General features: G+C 47.6%; 1 protein-coding gene across 1 annotated transcript in view; it reads left to right on the plus strand.

Moving 5' to 3' along the window:
• Nucleotides 1-16,935, plus strand: part of SPEG (striated muscle enriched protein kinase) — a 292,468-nt gene that overhangs the window by 225,223 nt on the left and 50,310 nt on the right. The window contains exons 24-26 of the mRNA XM_038769099.1: nucleotides 3,106-3,183; nucleotides 11,012-11,184; nucleotides 15,777-15,803. Coding sequence (XP_038625027.1) covers nucleotides 3,106-3,183; nucleotides 11,012-11,184; nucleotides 15,777-15,803 — 278 coding nt within the window. The remainder of the gene's footprint in view (nucleotides 1-3,105; nucleotides 3,184-11,011; nucleotides 11,185-15,776; nucleotides 15,804-16,935) is intronic.

Consider the following 16,935-nt stretch of genomic DNA (forward strand, 5'->3'; position numbering starts at 1 on the left):
AATGTCTGTCTCCCCCCACCCCGAGACTGTAAGCCCGGACGAGGAAGTGAAGGGGAAGCTGAATCAATCAATCAATCAATCAATCAATTGTATTTATTGAGCGCTTACTGTGTGCAGAGCACTGTACTAAGCGCTTGGGAAGTCCAAGTTGGCAACATCTGGAGACGGTCCCTACCCAACAGTGGGCTCACATATGTTGCCAACTTGTTCTCCCCAAGCGCTTAGTACACTGCTCTGCACACAGTAAGCGCTCAATAAATACGATTGATTGATTGATTAGAAGGGGGAGACAGAGAACAAGAAAAGGGGGGCTTAGTCTGGGAAGGCCTCTTCATTCATTCATTCATTCATTCATTCAATCATATTTATTGAGCACTTACTGTGTGCAGAGCACAGGACTAATAATAATAAAAATAATGATGATGGCATTTATTAAGCGCTTACTAGGTGCAAAGCACTGTTCTAAGCGCTGGCACTGTTCTAAGCGCTGTTCTGTTCTAAGACTAAGTGCTTGTTTTATTTATTTATTTTACTTGTCCATATCTATTCTATTTATTTTATTTTGTTAGTATGTTTGGTTTTGTTCTCTGTCTCCCCCTTTTAGACTGTGAGTCCACCGTTGGGTAGGGACTGTCTCTATGTGTTTCCAACCTGTACTTCCCAAGCGCTTAGTACAGTGCTCTGCACACAGTAAGCACTCAATAAATACAATTGATTGATTGGTTGATTGATTGGAAAGTACAATCCAGCAATAAAGATAGACAATCCCTGCCCACACCGGGTTTACAGTCCAGAAGGGGGAAGACAGACATCAAAACAAGTAAAGCAGTCATTGATAGAAATAAATAGAATTATAGATCTATCCTCTTCCCCGCTCCTCCCTTCTCCCTCCTCCCTCTTCACCCCCCCTCCTCCTCCCACTCCTTTTTTTCCTCCTCTCCCTCCACCTATTTTCCGTGCCACCCCATCCCTGACTTTTCCATGGATGTGAAAGCTCCTTGTCCGCAGCCATGTAGGTGATGGAGGCATCGTGCATCGGAGGCATCTTTTAGACTGTGAGCCCACTGTTGGGTAGGGACTGTCTCTATATGTTGCCAACTTGGACTTTCCAAGCGCTTAGTACAGCGCTCTGCACACAGTAAGCGCTCAATAAATACGATTGATGATGATGATGATCGTGCGGGACGGGGGGAAGGGAGTTGGGGTGAGTGAGTTGGCCGAGAGGGGATGGGTGGGCCTCCAAACACAGCCCCCACATAGGCGCCTCCCTACCAGCCCACTGGCCCTCCTTGGGTCGGTCCTTCAGTGGCATTAATAATAATAATAATAATGGCATTTATTAAGCGCTTACTATGTGCAAAGCACTGTTCTAAGCGCTGGGGAGGTTACAAGATGACCAGGTGGTCCCACAGGGGGCTCACAGTCTTAATCCCTATTTTACAGATGAGGCAACTGAGGCCCAGAGAAGTGAAGTGACTTGCCCAAAGTCACACAGCTGGCAGTTGGCAGAGTCGGGATTTGAACCCACGATCTCTGAGTCCAAAGCCCATGCTCTTTCCGTTGAGCCACGCCGCTTCTCGCTTCTCGCATTGATTGAGCGCTTACTGTGTGTATGTTGCCAACTTGTACTTCCCAAGCGCTTAGTCCAGTGCTCCGCACACAGTAAGCGCTCAATAAATACGATTGATGATGATGCTGTGTGCCGAGCACTGTACTGAGCGCTGAAGGGGATTGGGTTCAGGGACTTCCCAAGTTCCATGCCCCCCCGACTTCTTTCTGCAGCCACCTGGGTGGGGGGCGGGGGGGATCTTTCAGACTCTGATGGAGAATTGGGGAAGCAGCGTGGCTCAGTGGAAATAATAATAATAATAATAATGTTGGTATTTATTAAGGGCTTACTATGTGCAAAGCACTGTTCTAAGCACTGGGGTAGGTACAAGGTAATCAGGTTGTCCCACGAGGGGCTCCCAGTCTTCATCCCCATTTTACAGATGAGGGAACTGAGGCCCAGAGAAGTGAAGTGACTTGCCCAACGTCACACAGCTGACAAGCGGCAGAGCCGGGATTTGAACCCACGCCCTCTGACTCCAAAGCCCGGGCTCTTTCCACGGAGCCACGCTGCTTCCCCTAAAGAAAGAAAGAGCCCGGGCTTTGGAGTCAGAGGTCATGGGTTCAAATCCCGACTCCGCCACTTGTCAGCAAGTCACTTCACTTCTCTGGGCCTCAGTTCCCTCATCTGTAGAATCAACCAATCGTATGTATTGAGCGCTTCCTGTGTGCAGAGCACTGGACTAAGCGCTTGGGAAGTCCAAGTCGGCAACATATAGAGACGGTCCCTACCCCACAGCGGGCTCACAGTCTAGAAGAATGGGGATGAAGACTATGAGCCCCACGTGGGACAACCTGATCGCCTTGTAAACTCCCCGGCGCTTAGAACAGTGCTTGGTGCATTGTAAGCGCTTAATAAATTATAATATTATAATAAATTAATAATTATTTATTAATTAATAAATAAAAATAATCATCATCAATCGTATTTATTGAGCGCTTACTATGTGCAGAGCACTGTATTAAGCGCTTGGGAAGTACAAATTGGCAACATATAGAGGCAGTCCCTACCCAACAGTGGGCTCACAGTCTAAAAGGGGGAGACAGAGAACAAAACCAAACATACTAACAAAAGAAAATAAATAGAATAGATAGGTACAAATAAAATAAATAAATAGAGTAAAAAATATGTGCAAACATGTATACAGGTGCTGTGGTATACAGTATGCTTCAATATACATGTACAAACATGTATACAGGTATGTGTTGCCAATTTGTACTTCCCAAGCGCTTAGTACAGTGCTCTGCACATAGTATGCGCTCAATAAATACGATTGATTGATTGATTGATTGATTGATTGTGGGGAAGGGAAGGAGGTAAGATGGGGGGGATGGAGAGGGGGACGAGGGGAATCATCATCATGGGGTGCAGAGAACAGAGGGCCGAGAAAGATTTGGAAGGCCAGGCCGGTCTGTCTGGGGAGCCCGTCTCCTGTCCCGGTGGGGGGCCTGAATTCCTGGGGCCCCCCCCGTGAGACCCCCCGTCTGTCCCCACAGATCCGCGCCTACATGCGGCAGGTCCTGGAGGGACTCCGCTACTTGCATCACAACCACGTGCTGCACTTGGACATCAAGGTGACCCGGGCCTCGCGGTGATGGGGGTGGAGGGTGAGGGCGTGGGGGTGAAGGGGGTGCCCGGGGGGACGGGGATGGGGGGTGGCAGGCGAGCGAACCTCTTATTTTTATAAGAACAGTGAGCCCACTGTTGGGTAGGGACTGTCTCTATATGTTGCCAATTTGTACTTCCCAAGCGCTTAGTACAGTGCTCTGCACATAGTAAGCGCTCAATAAATACGATAGATGATGATTTATTAGGCGCTTACTATGTGCCAAGCACTAAGCGCTGGGGAGGTTACAAGGAGATCAGGTTGTCCCGCAGGGAGCTCGCAGCCTTAACAATAATAATAATAATAATGGCATTTATTAAGCGCTTACTATGTTCTAAGCGCTGGGGAGCTTACTAGGTGATCAGGTTGTCCCACGTCAATCAATCAATCGTATTTATTGAGCGCTTACTATGTGCAGAGCATTGTACCAAGCGCTTGGGAAGTACAAGTTGGCAACATATAGAGACAGTCCCTACCCAACAGTGGGCTCACAGTCTAGGAGGGGGAGATGTCACCCACCTTTCCCAGATGAGGTCACTGAGGCCCAGAGAAGTGAAGTGACTTGCCCAAAGTCACACAGCTGACAGCTGGCGGAGCCGGGATTTGAACCCATGACCTCTGACTCCCAAGCCCGGGCTCTTTCCACTGAGCCACGCTGCTTCGATAATAATGATGGCGTTTGTTAAGCGGTTACTATGTGCAAGGCACCGTTCTAAGCGCTGGGAGGGATACAAGGTGAGCCGGTTGTCCCACGTGGGGCTCACAATCTTAATCCCGATTTTACAGAGGAGGTCACTGAGGCTCAGAGAAGTTAAGCGACTTGCCCAAGGTCACACAACAGACATAATAATCAGTCGTATTTATTGAGCACTTACTGTGTGCAGAGCACTGTACTAAGTGCTTGGGAAGTACAACTTGGCAACATATAGAGACAGTCCCTACCCAACAGTGGGCTCACAGTCTAGAAGGGGACAATAATAATAATAATGGCATTTATTAAGTGCTTACTATGTGCCAAACACTGTTCTAAGCACTGGAGAGGTTACAAGGTGATCAGGTTGTCCCATGGGGGGCTCACAGGCTTCATCCCCACTTTACAGATGAGGGAACTGAAGCACAGAGAAGTGAAGTGACTTGCCCAAAGTCACACAGCAGACATGGGGCGGAGCTGGGATTAGAACCCATGACCTCTGACTCCCAAGCCCGGGCTCTTTCCACTGAGCCACGCTACTTCATCACTTCACCTTCTCTACCCAACTCCTGTCCATTCAAGTCTCCTCCTCCAGGCCACTGCCTCAGCCCCCCGGGGGGACCCTACTTCAGTCCTCTGAATCAATCAATCAATCAATTGTATTTATTGAGCGCTTACTGTGTGCAGAGCACTGTACTAAGCGCTTGGGAAGTACAAGTTGGCAACATATAGAGACAGTCCCTACCCAACAGTGGGCTCACAGTCTAAAAGACCCTTCCTCGCCCACTAGGACCCTTCTTCTGCCCCCCAGGGACCCCTCCTCCAACCCCTGGGATCATTCATTCATTCATTCAATCGTATTTATTGAGCGCTTACTGTGTGCAGACCACTGGACTAAGCGCTTGGGAAGCGTAAGTGGGCAACATATAGAGACGGTCCCTACCCAACAACGGGCTCACAGTCTGGAAGGGGGAGAGAGACAACAAAACAAAACATGTAGACAGGTGTAAATGCCATCAGAATAAATAGAATTAGAGCTATAGGCGCATCACTGATAAAATAGAGTAATAAATATGTACAAATAAGATAAATAGAATAAATAGAATTATAGCTATAGGCACGTCATTGATAAAATAGAGTAATAAATATGTACAAATAAAATAGAGTAGTAAATAGGTACAAATATTCATAAGTGTTTTGGGGAGGGGAAGGAGGGAGGGCAGAGGGAGGGAGGGGGGTGATGGGGAGGGGAGGAGGAGGAGGAGGAAAGGAAAAAGGGGGGTCTCACTCTGGGAAGAGAAGCAGCGTGGCTCAGTGGAAAGAGCCCGGGATTTGGAGTCAGAGGTCATGGGTTCAAATCCCGATTCCTCCAATTGCCAGCTGTGTGACTTTGGGCAAGTCACTTCACTTCTCTGGGCCTCAGTGACCTCATCTGTAAAATGGGGATGAAGACTGTGAGCCCCCCGTGGGACAACCTGATCACCTTGTAACCTCCCCAGCACTTAGAACAGTGCTTTGCACATAGTAAGCGCTTAATAAGTGTTATCATTATTATTATTATTATTAAGACCTCCTGGAGGAGGGGAGCTCTCAGTCCCGGGAGAGAATCCCCCGGCATTCAGATAATAATAATGATGATGGCATGTGTTAAGTGCTTACTATGTGCCAATCACTGCTCTAAGCACTGGGATGGATATAAGGTAATCAGGTTGTCCCACGTGGGGCTCACAGTCTTAATCCCCATTTCACAGCTGAGGGAACTGAGGCCCAGGGAAGTGGAATGACTTCCCCACAGCACCTGTATATATGTATATATGTTTGTACATATTTATTACTCTATTTATTTATTTATTTATTTATTTATTTTACTTGTACATATCTATTCTATTTATTTTATTTTGTTAGTATGTTTGGTTTTGTTCTCTGTCTCCCCCTTTTAGACTGTGAGCCCACTGTTGGGTAGGGACTGTCTCTAGATGTTCCCAACTTGTACTTCCCAAGCGCTTAGTACAGTGTTCTGCACACAGTAAGCGCTCAATAAATACAATTGATGATGATGAAGTGGCAGAGTCAGGATTAGAACCCATGACCTCTGACTCCCGAGCCCGGGCTCTTTCCACTGAAGCACGCTGCTCTACAGACGGGCCTCCTCCTCCTCCTCCTGAGCTGAGGCTGAGCGACCCCAGGGCCCAAGGGCAATTCTCACTCACTCAATCCTATTTATTGAGCGCTTCATGTGTGCAGAGCACTGTACTAAGCGCTTGGAAAGTACAATACAGCAATAGAGACAATCCCTGTCCACAACGAGCTCACAGTCTACAGAGGCGGAGACAGACATCAATACAAGTAAACAGGCATCAATATAAATAGAATTATAGATATATATGTACGCATGGCTCAGTGGAAAGAGCACGGGCTTTGTAGTCAGAGGCCGTGGGTTCAAATCCCAGCTCCGCCGCTTGTCAGCTGTGTGACTTTGGGCAAGTCAATTCACTTCTCTAGGCCTCAGTTCCTTCATCTGTAAAATGGGGATGAAGACTGGGAGCCCCTCGTGGGACAACCTGATTACCTTGTATCTACCCCAGCGCTTAGAACAGTGCTTTGCACATAGTAAGCGCTTAACAAATACCAAAATTATTGTTATTATTACCATATATTCATTCATTCATTCATTCATTCAATAATCGTATTTATTGAGCGCTTACTGTGTGCAGAGCATTGTACTAAGCGCTTGGGAAATACAAGTTGGCAACATATAGAGACGGTCCCTACCCAACAGCGGGCTCACAGTCTGGAAGGGGGAGACAGGCAACAAAACAAAACATATTAACAAAATAAAATAAAATAAAATAAAATAAGATAAATAAAATAAAATACATAAGTGGTGCGGGGTGGAGAAAAGGGGGAAGAGCAAAGGGAGCAAGTCAGGGGGACGTGGAAGGGAGGGGGAGATGAGAAAAAGGGGGGCTTAGTCTGGGAAGGCCTCCTGGAGGAGGTGCACCTTCAGTAGGAGTTTGAAGGGGGGCAGAGTGATTGATTGAAGGGGGAGTGAGTGATTGAAGTGGGATAATAATAATAATAATAATTACAGTATTTGTTAAGTGCTTTCTATGTGCCAAGCACTTTTCTAAACACTGGGGAGGTTACAAGGTGATCAGGTTGTCCCACGGGGGTCCCACAGTCTCAACCCCCATTTTTCAGATGAGGTAACTGAGCCCAGAGAAGTGAAGTGACTTGCCCAAGGTCACACGGCAGACAAGCGGCAGAGTCAGGATTAGAACCCACGACCTCTGACTCCTAAGCCCAGGCACTTGCCACTACGCCATGCTGCTTCTAATAATAATGATGGCATTTATTAAGCACTTACTATGTGCCAAGCACTGTTCTATGTGCTGGGGAGGTTAAAAGGTGATCAGGTTGCCCACGGGGGGCTCACAGTCCTAATCCCCATTTTACAGATGAAGTCACTGAGGCACAGAGAATAATAATAATAATAATAATAATAATAATAATAATAATAATAATAATAGCATTTATTAAGCACTTACTATGTACAAAGCACTGTTCTAAGTGCTGGGGGTAGATAAAAGGTGATCAGGTTGTCCCACGGGGGGCTCACCATCTTCATTCCCATTTTACAGATGAGGTTACTGAGGCCCAGAGAAGTGAAGTAACTTGCCCAAAGTCACACAGCTGACAATTGGTGGAGCAGGGATTTGAACCCATGACCTCTGACTCCCAAGCCCGGGCTTTTTCCACTGAGCCACGCTGTGGTAATAATAATCATGATGGCATTTCTTAAGCGCTTACTATGTGCCAAGCACTGTTCTAAGCAGTGGGGTAGATATAAGGTGATCAGGTTGTCCCACGTGGGGCTCACAGTCTTAAACCCCGTTTTCCAGATGAGGTCACTGAGGCACAGAGAAGTGAAGCGTTTTGCCCAAGGTCACACAACAGACGAGTGGTGGAGCCGGGATTAGAACCCATGACCTCATTCATTCCTTCAATAGTATTTATTGAGCGCTTACTGTGTGCAGAGCACTGTACTAAGCACTTGGAAAGTCCAATTCGGCAACAGATAGAGAGGGTCCCGACCCAACAACGGGCTCGCAGTCTAGAAGTGGGGAGACAGATAACCAAACAAATGAAGTAGAAGAAGCAGTGTGGCTCAATGGAAAAGAGCCCGGGCTTTGGAGTCAGAGGTCATGAGTTCAAATCCCAGCTCAGCCACATGTCTGCTGTGTGACCTTGGGCAAGTCACTTAACTTCTCTGAGCCTCAGTTACCTCATCTGTAAAATGGGGATTAAGACTGTGAGCCCCACGTGGGACAACCTGATCACCTTGTATCCACCCCAGCGCTTAGAACAGTGCTTTGCACATAGTAAGCGCTTAATAAATGCCATTATTATTACTATTAAGTAGACAGGGGTCAACACCGTCAGAATAGATAAATAGAATTATAGACCTCTGACCTCTGACTCCCAAGCCCAGGCTCTTTTCATTCATTCATTCAGTCGTATTTATTGAGCACTTACTGTGTGCAGAGCACTGGACTAAGCGCTTGGGAAGTACAAGTTGGTGACATATAGAGACGGTCCCTACTCAACAACAGGCTCACAGTCCGGGCTCTTTCCACTAAGCCACCCTGCTTCATTCATTCATATGTATTACTCTATTTATATTTATTTATTTTACTTGTACATATTTATTCTATTTATTTTATTTTTTAATATGTTTTGTTGTCTGTCTCCCCCTTCTAGACTGTGAGCCCGCTGTTAGGTAGGGACCGTCTCCATATGTTGCCAACTTGTACTTCCCCAGCGCTTAGAACAGTGCTTTGCGCATAGTAAGCGCTTAATAAATGCCATCATTATTATTATCATTATTATTCATTCATTCAATTGTATTTATTGAGCACTTCCTGTGTGCAGAGTACTAAGCGTTTGGGAAGTATAAGTTGGCAACATATAGAGACGGTTCCTACTCAACAACAGGCTCACAGTCCGGGCACTTTCCACCAAGCCACCCTGCTTCATTTATTCATTCATTCATTCATTCATTCAGTCGCATTTATTGAGCACTTCCTGTGTGCAGAGCACTGTACTAAGCACTTGGGAAGTATAAGTTGGCAACATATAGAGACGGTTCCTACTCAACAACAGGCTCACAGTCCGGGCTCTTTCCACTAAGCCACCCTGCTTCATTCATTCATTCATTCATTCATTCATTCAATCGTATTTATTGAGCGCTTACTGTGTGCAGAGCACTGTACTAAGCACTTGGGAAGTATAAGTTGGCAACATATAGAGACGGTTCCTACTCAACAACAGGCTCACAGTCCAGGCTCTTTCCACTAAGGCACCCTGCTTCATTCATTCATTCAATCGTATTTATTGAGCGCTTACTGTGTGCAGAGCACTGGACTAAGCACTTGGGAAGTATAAGTTGGCAACATATAGAGACGGTTCCTACTCAACAACAGGCTCACAGTCCGGGCTCTTTCCACTAAGCCACCCTGCTTCATTCATTCATTCATTCAATCAATCGTATTTATTGATCGCTCACTGTGTGCAGAGCACTGTACAAAGCCCTTGGGAAGTATAAGTTGGCGACATATAGAGACGGTTCCTACTCAACAACAGGCTCACAGTCCGGGCTCTTTCCACTAAGCCACCCTGCTTCATTCATTCATTCATTCAATCATATTTATTGATCGCTTACTGTGTGCAGAGCACTGTACTAAGCACTTGGGAAGTATAAATTGGCAAAATATAGAGACGGTCCCTACCCAACAACAGGCTCACAGTCCGGGCTCTTTCCACTAAGCCACCCTGCTTCATTCATTCATTCATTCAATCGTATTTATTGATCGCTTACTGTGTGCAGAGCACTGGACTAAGAGCTTGGGAAGTATAAGTTGGCAACATATAGAGACGGTTCCTACTCAACAACAGGCTCACAGTCCGGGCTCTTTCCACTAAGCCACCCTACTTCATTCATTCATTCATTCAATTGTATTTATTGATCGCTTACTGTGTGCAGAGCACTGGACTAAGAGCTTGGGAAGTATAAGTTGGCAACATATAGAGACGGTTCCTACTCAACAACAGGCTCACAGTCCTGGCTCTTTCCCCTAAGCCACCCTGCTTCATTCATTCATTCATTCAATCGTATTTATTGAGCGCTTCCTGTGTGCAGAGCACTGTACAAAGCGCTTGGGAAGTATAAGTTGGCAACATATAGAGATGGTTCCTACTCAACAACAGGCTCACAGTCCGGGCTCTTTCCACTAAGCCACCCTACTTCATTCATTCATTCATTCAATTGTATTTATTGATCGCTTACTGTGTGCAGAGCACTGGACTAAGAGCTTGGGAAGTATAAGTTGGCAACATATAGAGACGGTTCCTACTCAACAACAGGCTCACAGTCCGGGCTCTTTCCACTAAGCCACCCAGCTTCATTCATTCATCCATTTCTAGACTGTGAGCCCACTTTTGGTTAGGGACCGTCTCTATACGTTGCCAACTTGGACTTCCCAAGCGCCTAGTCCAGTGCTGTGCACACAGTGAGCACTCATTAAATACGATTGAGTGATTGATCGGTTGAACGAATCCCCCCCGCTTTCGGAAGCAGTGAGGGGGGGCGTGGGCATCTGGTGGGGGATCTCTCCCGGCATCTTTTAGACTGTGAGCCCACTGTTGGGTAGGGACTGTCTCTATATGTTGCCAATTTGTACTTCCCAAGCGCTTAGTACAGTGCTCTGCACACAGTAAGCGCTCAATAAATACGATTGATGATGATGATGATCCATTCATTCATTCAGTTGTTTTTATTGAGCACTTACTCAATAAGCGCTTGGGAAGTATAAGTCGGCAACATCTAGAGACGGTCCCTACCCAACAGCGGGCTCACAGTCTAGAAGGGGGAGACAGACAATGAAAGAAAACACGTGGACGGGTGTCAAAACAGATTCAGCCCCCCCCGGGGACCCTTCCTCAGTCTTCTGGGACCCTTCCCGAGCCCCCCAAGGGTCCCTCTGTTCCCCGGGGCCTTCACGAATCGCTCCCCTCTTTCCTTCCCCTCCATCATTCCTCCCCTCAGCCGGAAAACCTGCTGCTGGCCACGGGGTCGGGGGAGCAAGTGCGGCTCTGTGACTTCGGAAACGCCCAGGAGCTGAAGCTGGGGGAGCCCCAGTACAGCCAGTACGGCACCCCGGAATTTGTGGGGCCCGAGATCGTCAACCAGACCCCCGTTACCTGCGTCACTGACATCTGGTAGGCCCGGGGCTGGGAGGCCTGGGGAAGGGCCCGAGCGGAACCGGATTGGGATGGGGGGCGGCCGGAGGAGGAGATGGGGACCTGAGGGACGGGGGGGGGGAGAGAAATGGGGCTCGACTGGAACCTCCTTGGGGCCAGCGATCATGTCCACCAACTCTGTAGTCAATCAATCAATCATATTTCTTGAGCGCTCACTGTGTGCAGAGCACTGGACTTGGGAAGTACAAGTTTAGACTGTGAGCCCACTGTTGGGTAGGGACCGTCTCTATATGTTGCCAACTTGTACTTCCCAAGCGCTTAGTACAGTGCTCTGCACACAGTAAGCGCTCAATAAATACGATTGATGATGATGAAGTTGGCAACACACAGAGAAGGTCTCTACCCAACCCAACTCTTCTAAGCACCTAGTAATGATAATAATAATAGTTGTGGGAGTTGTTAAGCTCTTACTATTCATTCATTCATTCACTCAGCCTTCCCAGACTGAGCCCCTTCCTTCCTCTCCCCCTCTTCCCCCTCTCCACCCCCCCATCTTACCTCCTTCCCTTCCCCACAGCACCTGTATATATGTATATATGGTTGTACATATTTATTACTCTATTTATTTATTTATTTATTTTACTTGTACATTTCTATCCTATTTATTTTATTTTGTTGGTATGTTTGGTTCTGTTCTCTGTCTCCCCTTTTAGACTGTGAGCCCACTGTTGGGTAGGGACTGTCTCTATGTGTTGCCAATTTGTACTTCCCAAGCGCTTAGTACAGTGCTCTGCACATAGTAAGCGCTCAATAAATACGATTGATTGATTGATTGATTGATTCGTATATTTATTGAGCGCTTACTGTGTGCAGAGCACTGGACTTGGGAAGTACAAGTTGGCAACACACAGAGACGGTCCCTACCCAACAGTGGGCTAAGGACTAAGTCCTTAGTCCTCTTCTAAGCGCCTAGTAGTGATAATAATAATAGTGGTGGGAGTTGTTAAGCTCTTACTATTCGTTCGTATATTTATTGAGCGCTTACTGTGTGCAGAGCACTGGACTTGGGAAGTACAAGTTGGCAACACACAGAGATGGTCCCTACCCAACAGTGGGCTAAGGACTAAGTCCTTAGTCCTCTTCTAAGCGCCTAGTAATGATAATAATAATAGTTGTGGGAGTTGTTAAGCTCTTACTATTCATTCGTATATTTATTGAGCGCTTACTGTGTGCAGAGCACTGTACTAAGCGCTTGGGAAGTCCAAGTCGGCAACATATAGAGACGGTCCCTACCCAACAGTGGGCTAAGGACTAAGTCCTTAGTCCTCTTCTAAGCGCCTAGTAATGATAATAATAACAGTTGTGGTAGTTATTCATTCGTATATTTATTGAGCGCTTACTGTGTGCAGAGCACTGTACTAAGTGCTTGGGAAGTCCAAGTCGGCAACATATAGAGATGGTCCCTACCCAACAGTGGGCTAAGGACTAAGTCCTTAGTCCTCTTCTAAGCGCCTAGTAATGATCATAATAATAGTTGTGGTATTTGTTAAGCTCTTATTATTCATTCATTCATTCAATCGTATTTATTGAGCGCTTACTGTGTGCAGAGCACTGTACTAAGTGCTTGGGAAGTACAAGTTGGCAACACACAGAGACGGTCCCTACCCAACAGTGGGCTAAGGACTAAGTCCTTAGTCCTCTTCTAAGCGCCTAGTAATGATAATAGTAATAGCTGTGGTGATTGTTAAGCTCTTACTATTCATTCATTCATTCAATCGTATTTATTGAGCGCTTACTGTGTGCAGAGCACTGGACTAAGCGCTTGGGAAGTCCAAGTCGGCAACATCTAGAGACGGTCCCTACCCAACAGCGGGCTCACAGTCTAGAAGGGGGAGACAGGCAACAAAACAAAACATATTAACAAAATAAAATAAATGGAATAAATATGTACAATAGGCACTGGACTAAGCGCTGGGGTGGTTACAGAGAAGCAGCGTGGCTCAGTGGCAAGAGCCCGGGCTTGGGAGTCATTCATTAGTTCAATCATTCAATCGTATTTATTGAGTGCTTACTGTGTGCAGAGCACTGGACTAAGCGCTTGGGAAGTACAATTTGGCAACAGATAGAGACGGTCCCTACCCAACAACGGGCTCACAGTCTAGAAGGGGGGGACAGGCAACAAAACAAAACATGTGGACAGGTGTCAAGTCATCAGAATAAGGTCGCGGGTTCTAATCCTGGCTCCGCCACTTAATAATAATAATAATAATAATAATAATAACAATAACAATAATAATAATAATAATGGTATTTGTTAAGCGCCTTCTATGTGCAAAGCACTGTTCTAAGCGCTGGGGGGGATACAAGGTGATCAGGTTGTTCCATGTGGGGCTCACAGTCAATCACCATTTTACAGATGAGGGAACTGAGGCCCAGAGAAGTGAAGTGACTTGCCCAAAGTCACACAGCTGACAAGTGGCAGAGCTGGGATTAGAACCCACGACCTCTGACTCCCAAGCCCGGGCTCTTTCCACTGAGCCACACTGCTTCTCTAAGCACTTCTCTAAGCCACTTATAATAATGATGGCATTTATTAAGCACTTACTATGTGCAAAGCACTGTTCTGAGCGCTGAGCACTGTTCTAAGCGCTGAGCACTGTGTGACCTTGGGCAAGTCACTTAAATTCTCTGGGCCTCAGTCACCTCATCAGTAAAAGGGCATGAAGACTGTGAGCCCCACATGGGACAGCCTGATTACCTTGTCTCTGCCCCAACGCTTAGAACAGTGCTTGGCACATAGTAAGTGCTTAACAAATACCAACATTATTATTATTATTACAAGCAAATCGGGTTGTACACAGTCCTTGTCCCACCTGGGGCTCACAGTCTCAATCCCTGTTTTACAGACGAGGTAACTGAGGCACAGAGAAGTGAAATGACTTGCCCAAGGTCACACAGCGGACGAGTGGAAGAGCCGGGATTAGAACCTATGACCATTTGATTCCTGGGCCCGTGGTCTATCCACTATGGCATGTCACTTCACTTCTCTGTGCCTCAGTTCTCTCATCTGTCAAATGGGGATGAAGACTGTGAGCCCTCGTGGGACAACCTGATTACCTTGTATCTTCTCCAGCGCTTAGAACAGTGCTTGGCACAGAGTAAGGGCTTAACAAATAGCATAATTATTATATAGTAGACTGTCAGCATCTTGAGGGCAGGAATCCTGTCTACTTAACTCTGTTGAGAAGCAGCGTGGCTCAGTGGAAAGAGCCCGGGCTTCGGAGTCAGAGGTCATGGGTTCAAATCCCAGCTCCACCACTTGTCACCTGTGTGACTTTGGGCAAGTCACTTCACTTCTCAGTGCCCCAGTTCCCTCATCTGTAAAATGGGGATTAAGACTGTGAGCCCCACGTGGGACATCCTGATCACCTTGTATCCCCCCAGTGCTTAGAACAGTGCTTTGCACATAGTAAGCGCTTAACAAATGCCATCATTACTATTATTATTGTTATTATTGAGAAGCAGTGTGGCTCAAGGGCAAGAGCCTGAGCTTGGGAGTCAGAGGTTGTGGGTTCTAATCCCGGCTCTGCCATTCGTCAACTGTGTGACTTTGGGCAAGTTGTTTCACTTCTCTGGGCCTCAGTTCCCTCATCTGTAAAATGGATGAAGACTGTGAGCCCCACGGGGGACAACCTGATTACCTTATATCCCCCCCCAGTGCTTAGAACAGTGCTTAATACCATCATTATTATTTATTATTATCATTCTCTCCCAAGCGCTCAGTACAGCACCCTTAAGTTGTCAGCTCCTTGAGGGCAGGAATCATATCTACTAACTCTTGTCCTCTCCCAAGCACTCATTCATTCATTCATTCGATCGTATTTATTGAGCTCTTATTGTGTGCAGAGCACTGTAGTAAGCGCTTGGGAAGTACAAGTTGGCAACATAGACGGTCCCTACCAGTAATAATAATGATAATAATAATAATTGTGGTATTTGTTAAGCACTTACTATGTGCCAGGCACTGTACTGAGCAGTTGTCCTCTCCCTAGAACTCAGTACAGGGCTCTACATGCAGTAGAATATAAGTTTCTCAAGGGCTAGGATTGTGTCTACTAGAGAAGCAGCATGGCTCAATGGAAAGAGCCCGAGCTTTGGAGTCAGAGGTCATGGGTTCAAACCCCGGCTCTGCCACTTGTCAGCTGGGTGACTTTGGGCAAGTCACTTCACTTCTCTGTGCCTCAGTTCCCTCATCTGTAAAATGGGGATTAAGTCTGTGAATCCCCCGTTGGACAACCTGATCACCTTGTAACCTCCCCAGTGCTTAGAACAGTGCTTTGCACGTAGTAAGCGCTTAATAAATACCATTATTATTAATAATAATAATAATAATAATAATAATAATAATTAGGGTATTAGTTAAGGGCTTACTATGTGCTGAGCACGGTTCTAAGCGCTCAGCACTGTCTAAGCGCTGGTCCTTTACCAAGCAAGCGCTCAATCCAGTGCTCTGCCCACAATAAGCGCTCAGTAGCTCCCATTGATCGATGGATGGGTTTGGGGAGGTGGGGGGACAGTTGGTCACACCCCTCTCTGTCTTCCCTCCCCAGGCCAGTGGGAGTGGTCGCCTTCCTGTGGTAAGGGTCTCTTCTGTCCCCGTCTCAGAGGTCCCCACCCACCCAACACCGGGTTTTGGGGGTGGATACACGACTAGGAGCCGGCGGGAGGGCAGAATGCCCACGAGCCTCGGGCCTCAGCTCTTTTCCCACCCTGTGGCTCCCCTCCGGACTGTCGCTGCCCACTGACCCCACTCCCTGCCCTTCCATTCGAATGATTCCCAACATTTCCCATTTCATCCCCTGCCTCTCTCTCCCACTTCCTTCTAAGCCATCTTTCCATGACCCCATCCCTCAGCGGCCTTATCCCAATCCTCCCTCATCCTCATCCCTGCTTTCCTGTCCGCCACAGTGATCCTGCCTCCCTGTGATCCTGTCCCCCCAGTAGCCCATCTCCCTGACCCTGTCCCCCTGTGACCTCTCTGTGACACTGTCCCCTCAGTAGCCCGTATACCTGTAACCCTGACCTCCAGTGACCTTGCCTCCTTGTGACCCTGTCCCCCCAGTAACCCAGTCCTCCCAGTAACCCACCTCCCCGTGACCCTACCTCTCCGTGACACTGTCTCCTCAGTAGCCCATATCCCTGTGACCCTGCCCTCCAGTGACCTTGTCTCCTTGTGACCCTGTCCCCCCAGTAACCCAGTCCTCCCAGTAACCCACTTCCCCGTGACCCTAGCTCTCCGTGACACTGTCCCCTCAGTAGCCCGTATCCCTGTGACCCTGCCCTTCAGTGACCTTGTCTCCTTGTGACCCTGTCCCCCCAGTAACCCAGTCCTCCCAGTAACCCACCTCCCTGTGACCCTACCTCTCCGTGACACTGTCCCCTCAGTAGCCCGTATCCCTGTGACCTGACCTCCAGTGACCTTGTCTCCTTGTGACCCTGTCCCCCCAGTAACCCAGTCCTCCCAGTAACCCATCTCCCTGACCCTGTCCCCCTGTGACCTCTCTGTGACACTGTCCCCTCAGTAGCCCACATCCCTGTAACCCTGACCTCCATTGACCTTGCCTCCTTGTGACCCTGTCCCCCATTAACCCAGTCCTCCCAGTAACCCATCTCCCTTTGACCCTGTCCCCCTGTGACCCTACCGCCTTGTGACCCTGTTTCCCCAGTAACCCACCTCCCCGTGATGCTGACTTCAGCCATCCCATCTCC

Source organism: Tachyglossus aculeatus, chromosome 1 (assembly GCF_015852505.1).
Source record: "Tachyglossus aculeatus isolate mTacAcu1 chromosome 1, mTacAcu1.pri, whole genome shotgun sequence".
Classification (NCBI taxonomy): domain Eukaryota; kingdom Metazoa; phylum Chordata; class Mammalia; order Monotremata; family Tachyglossidae; genus Tachyglossus; species Tachyglossus aculeatus.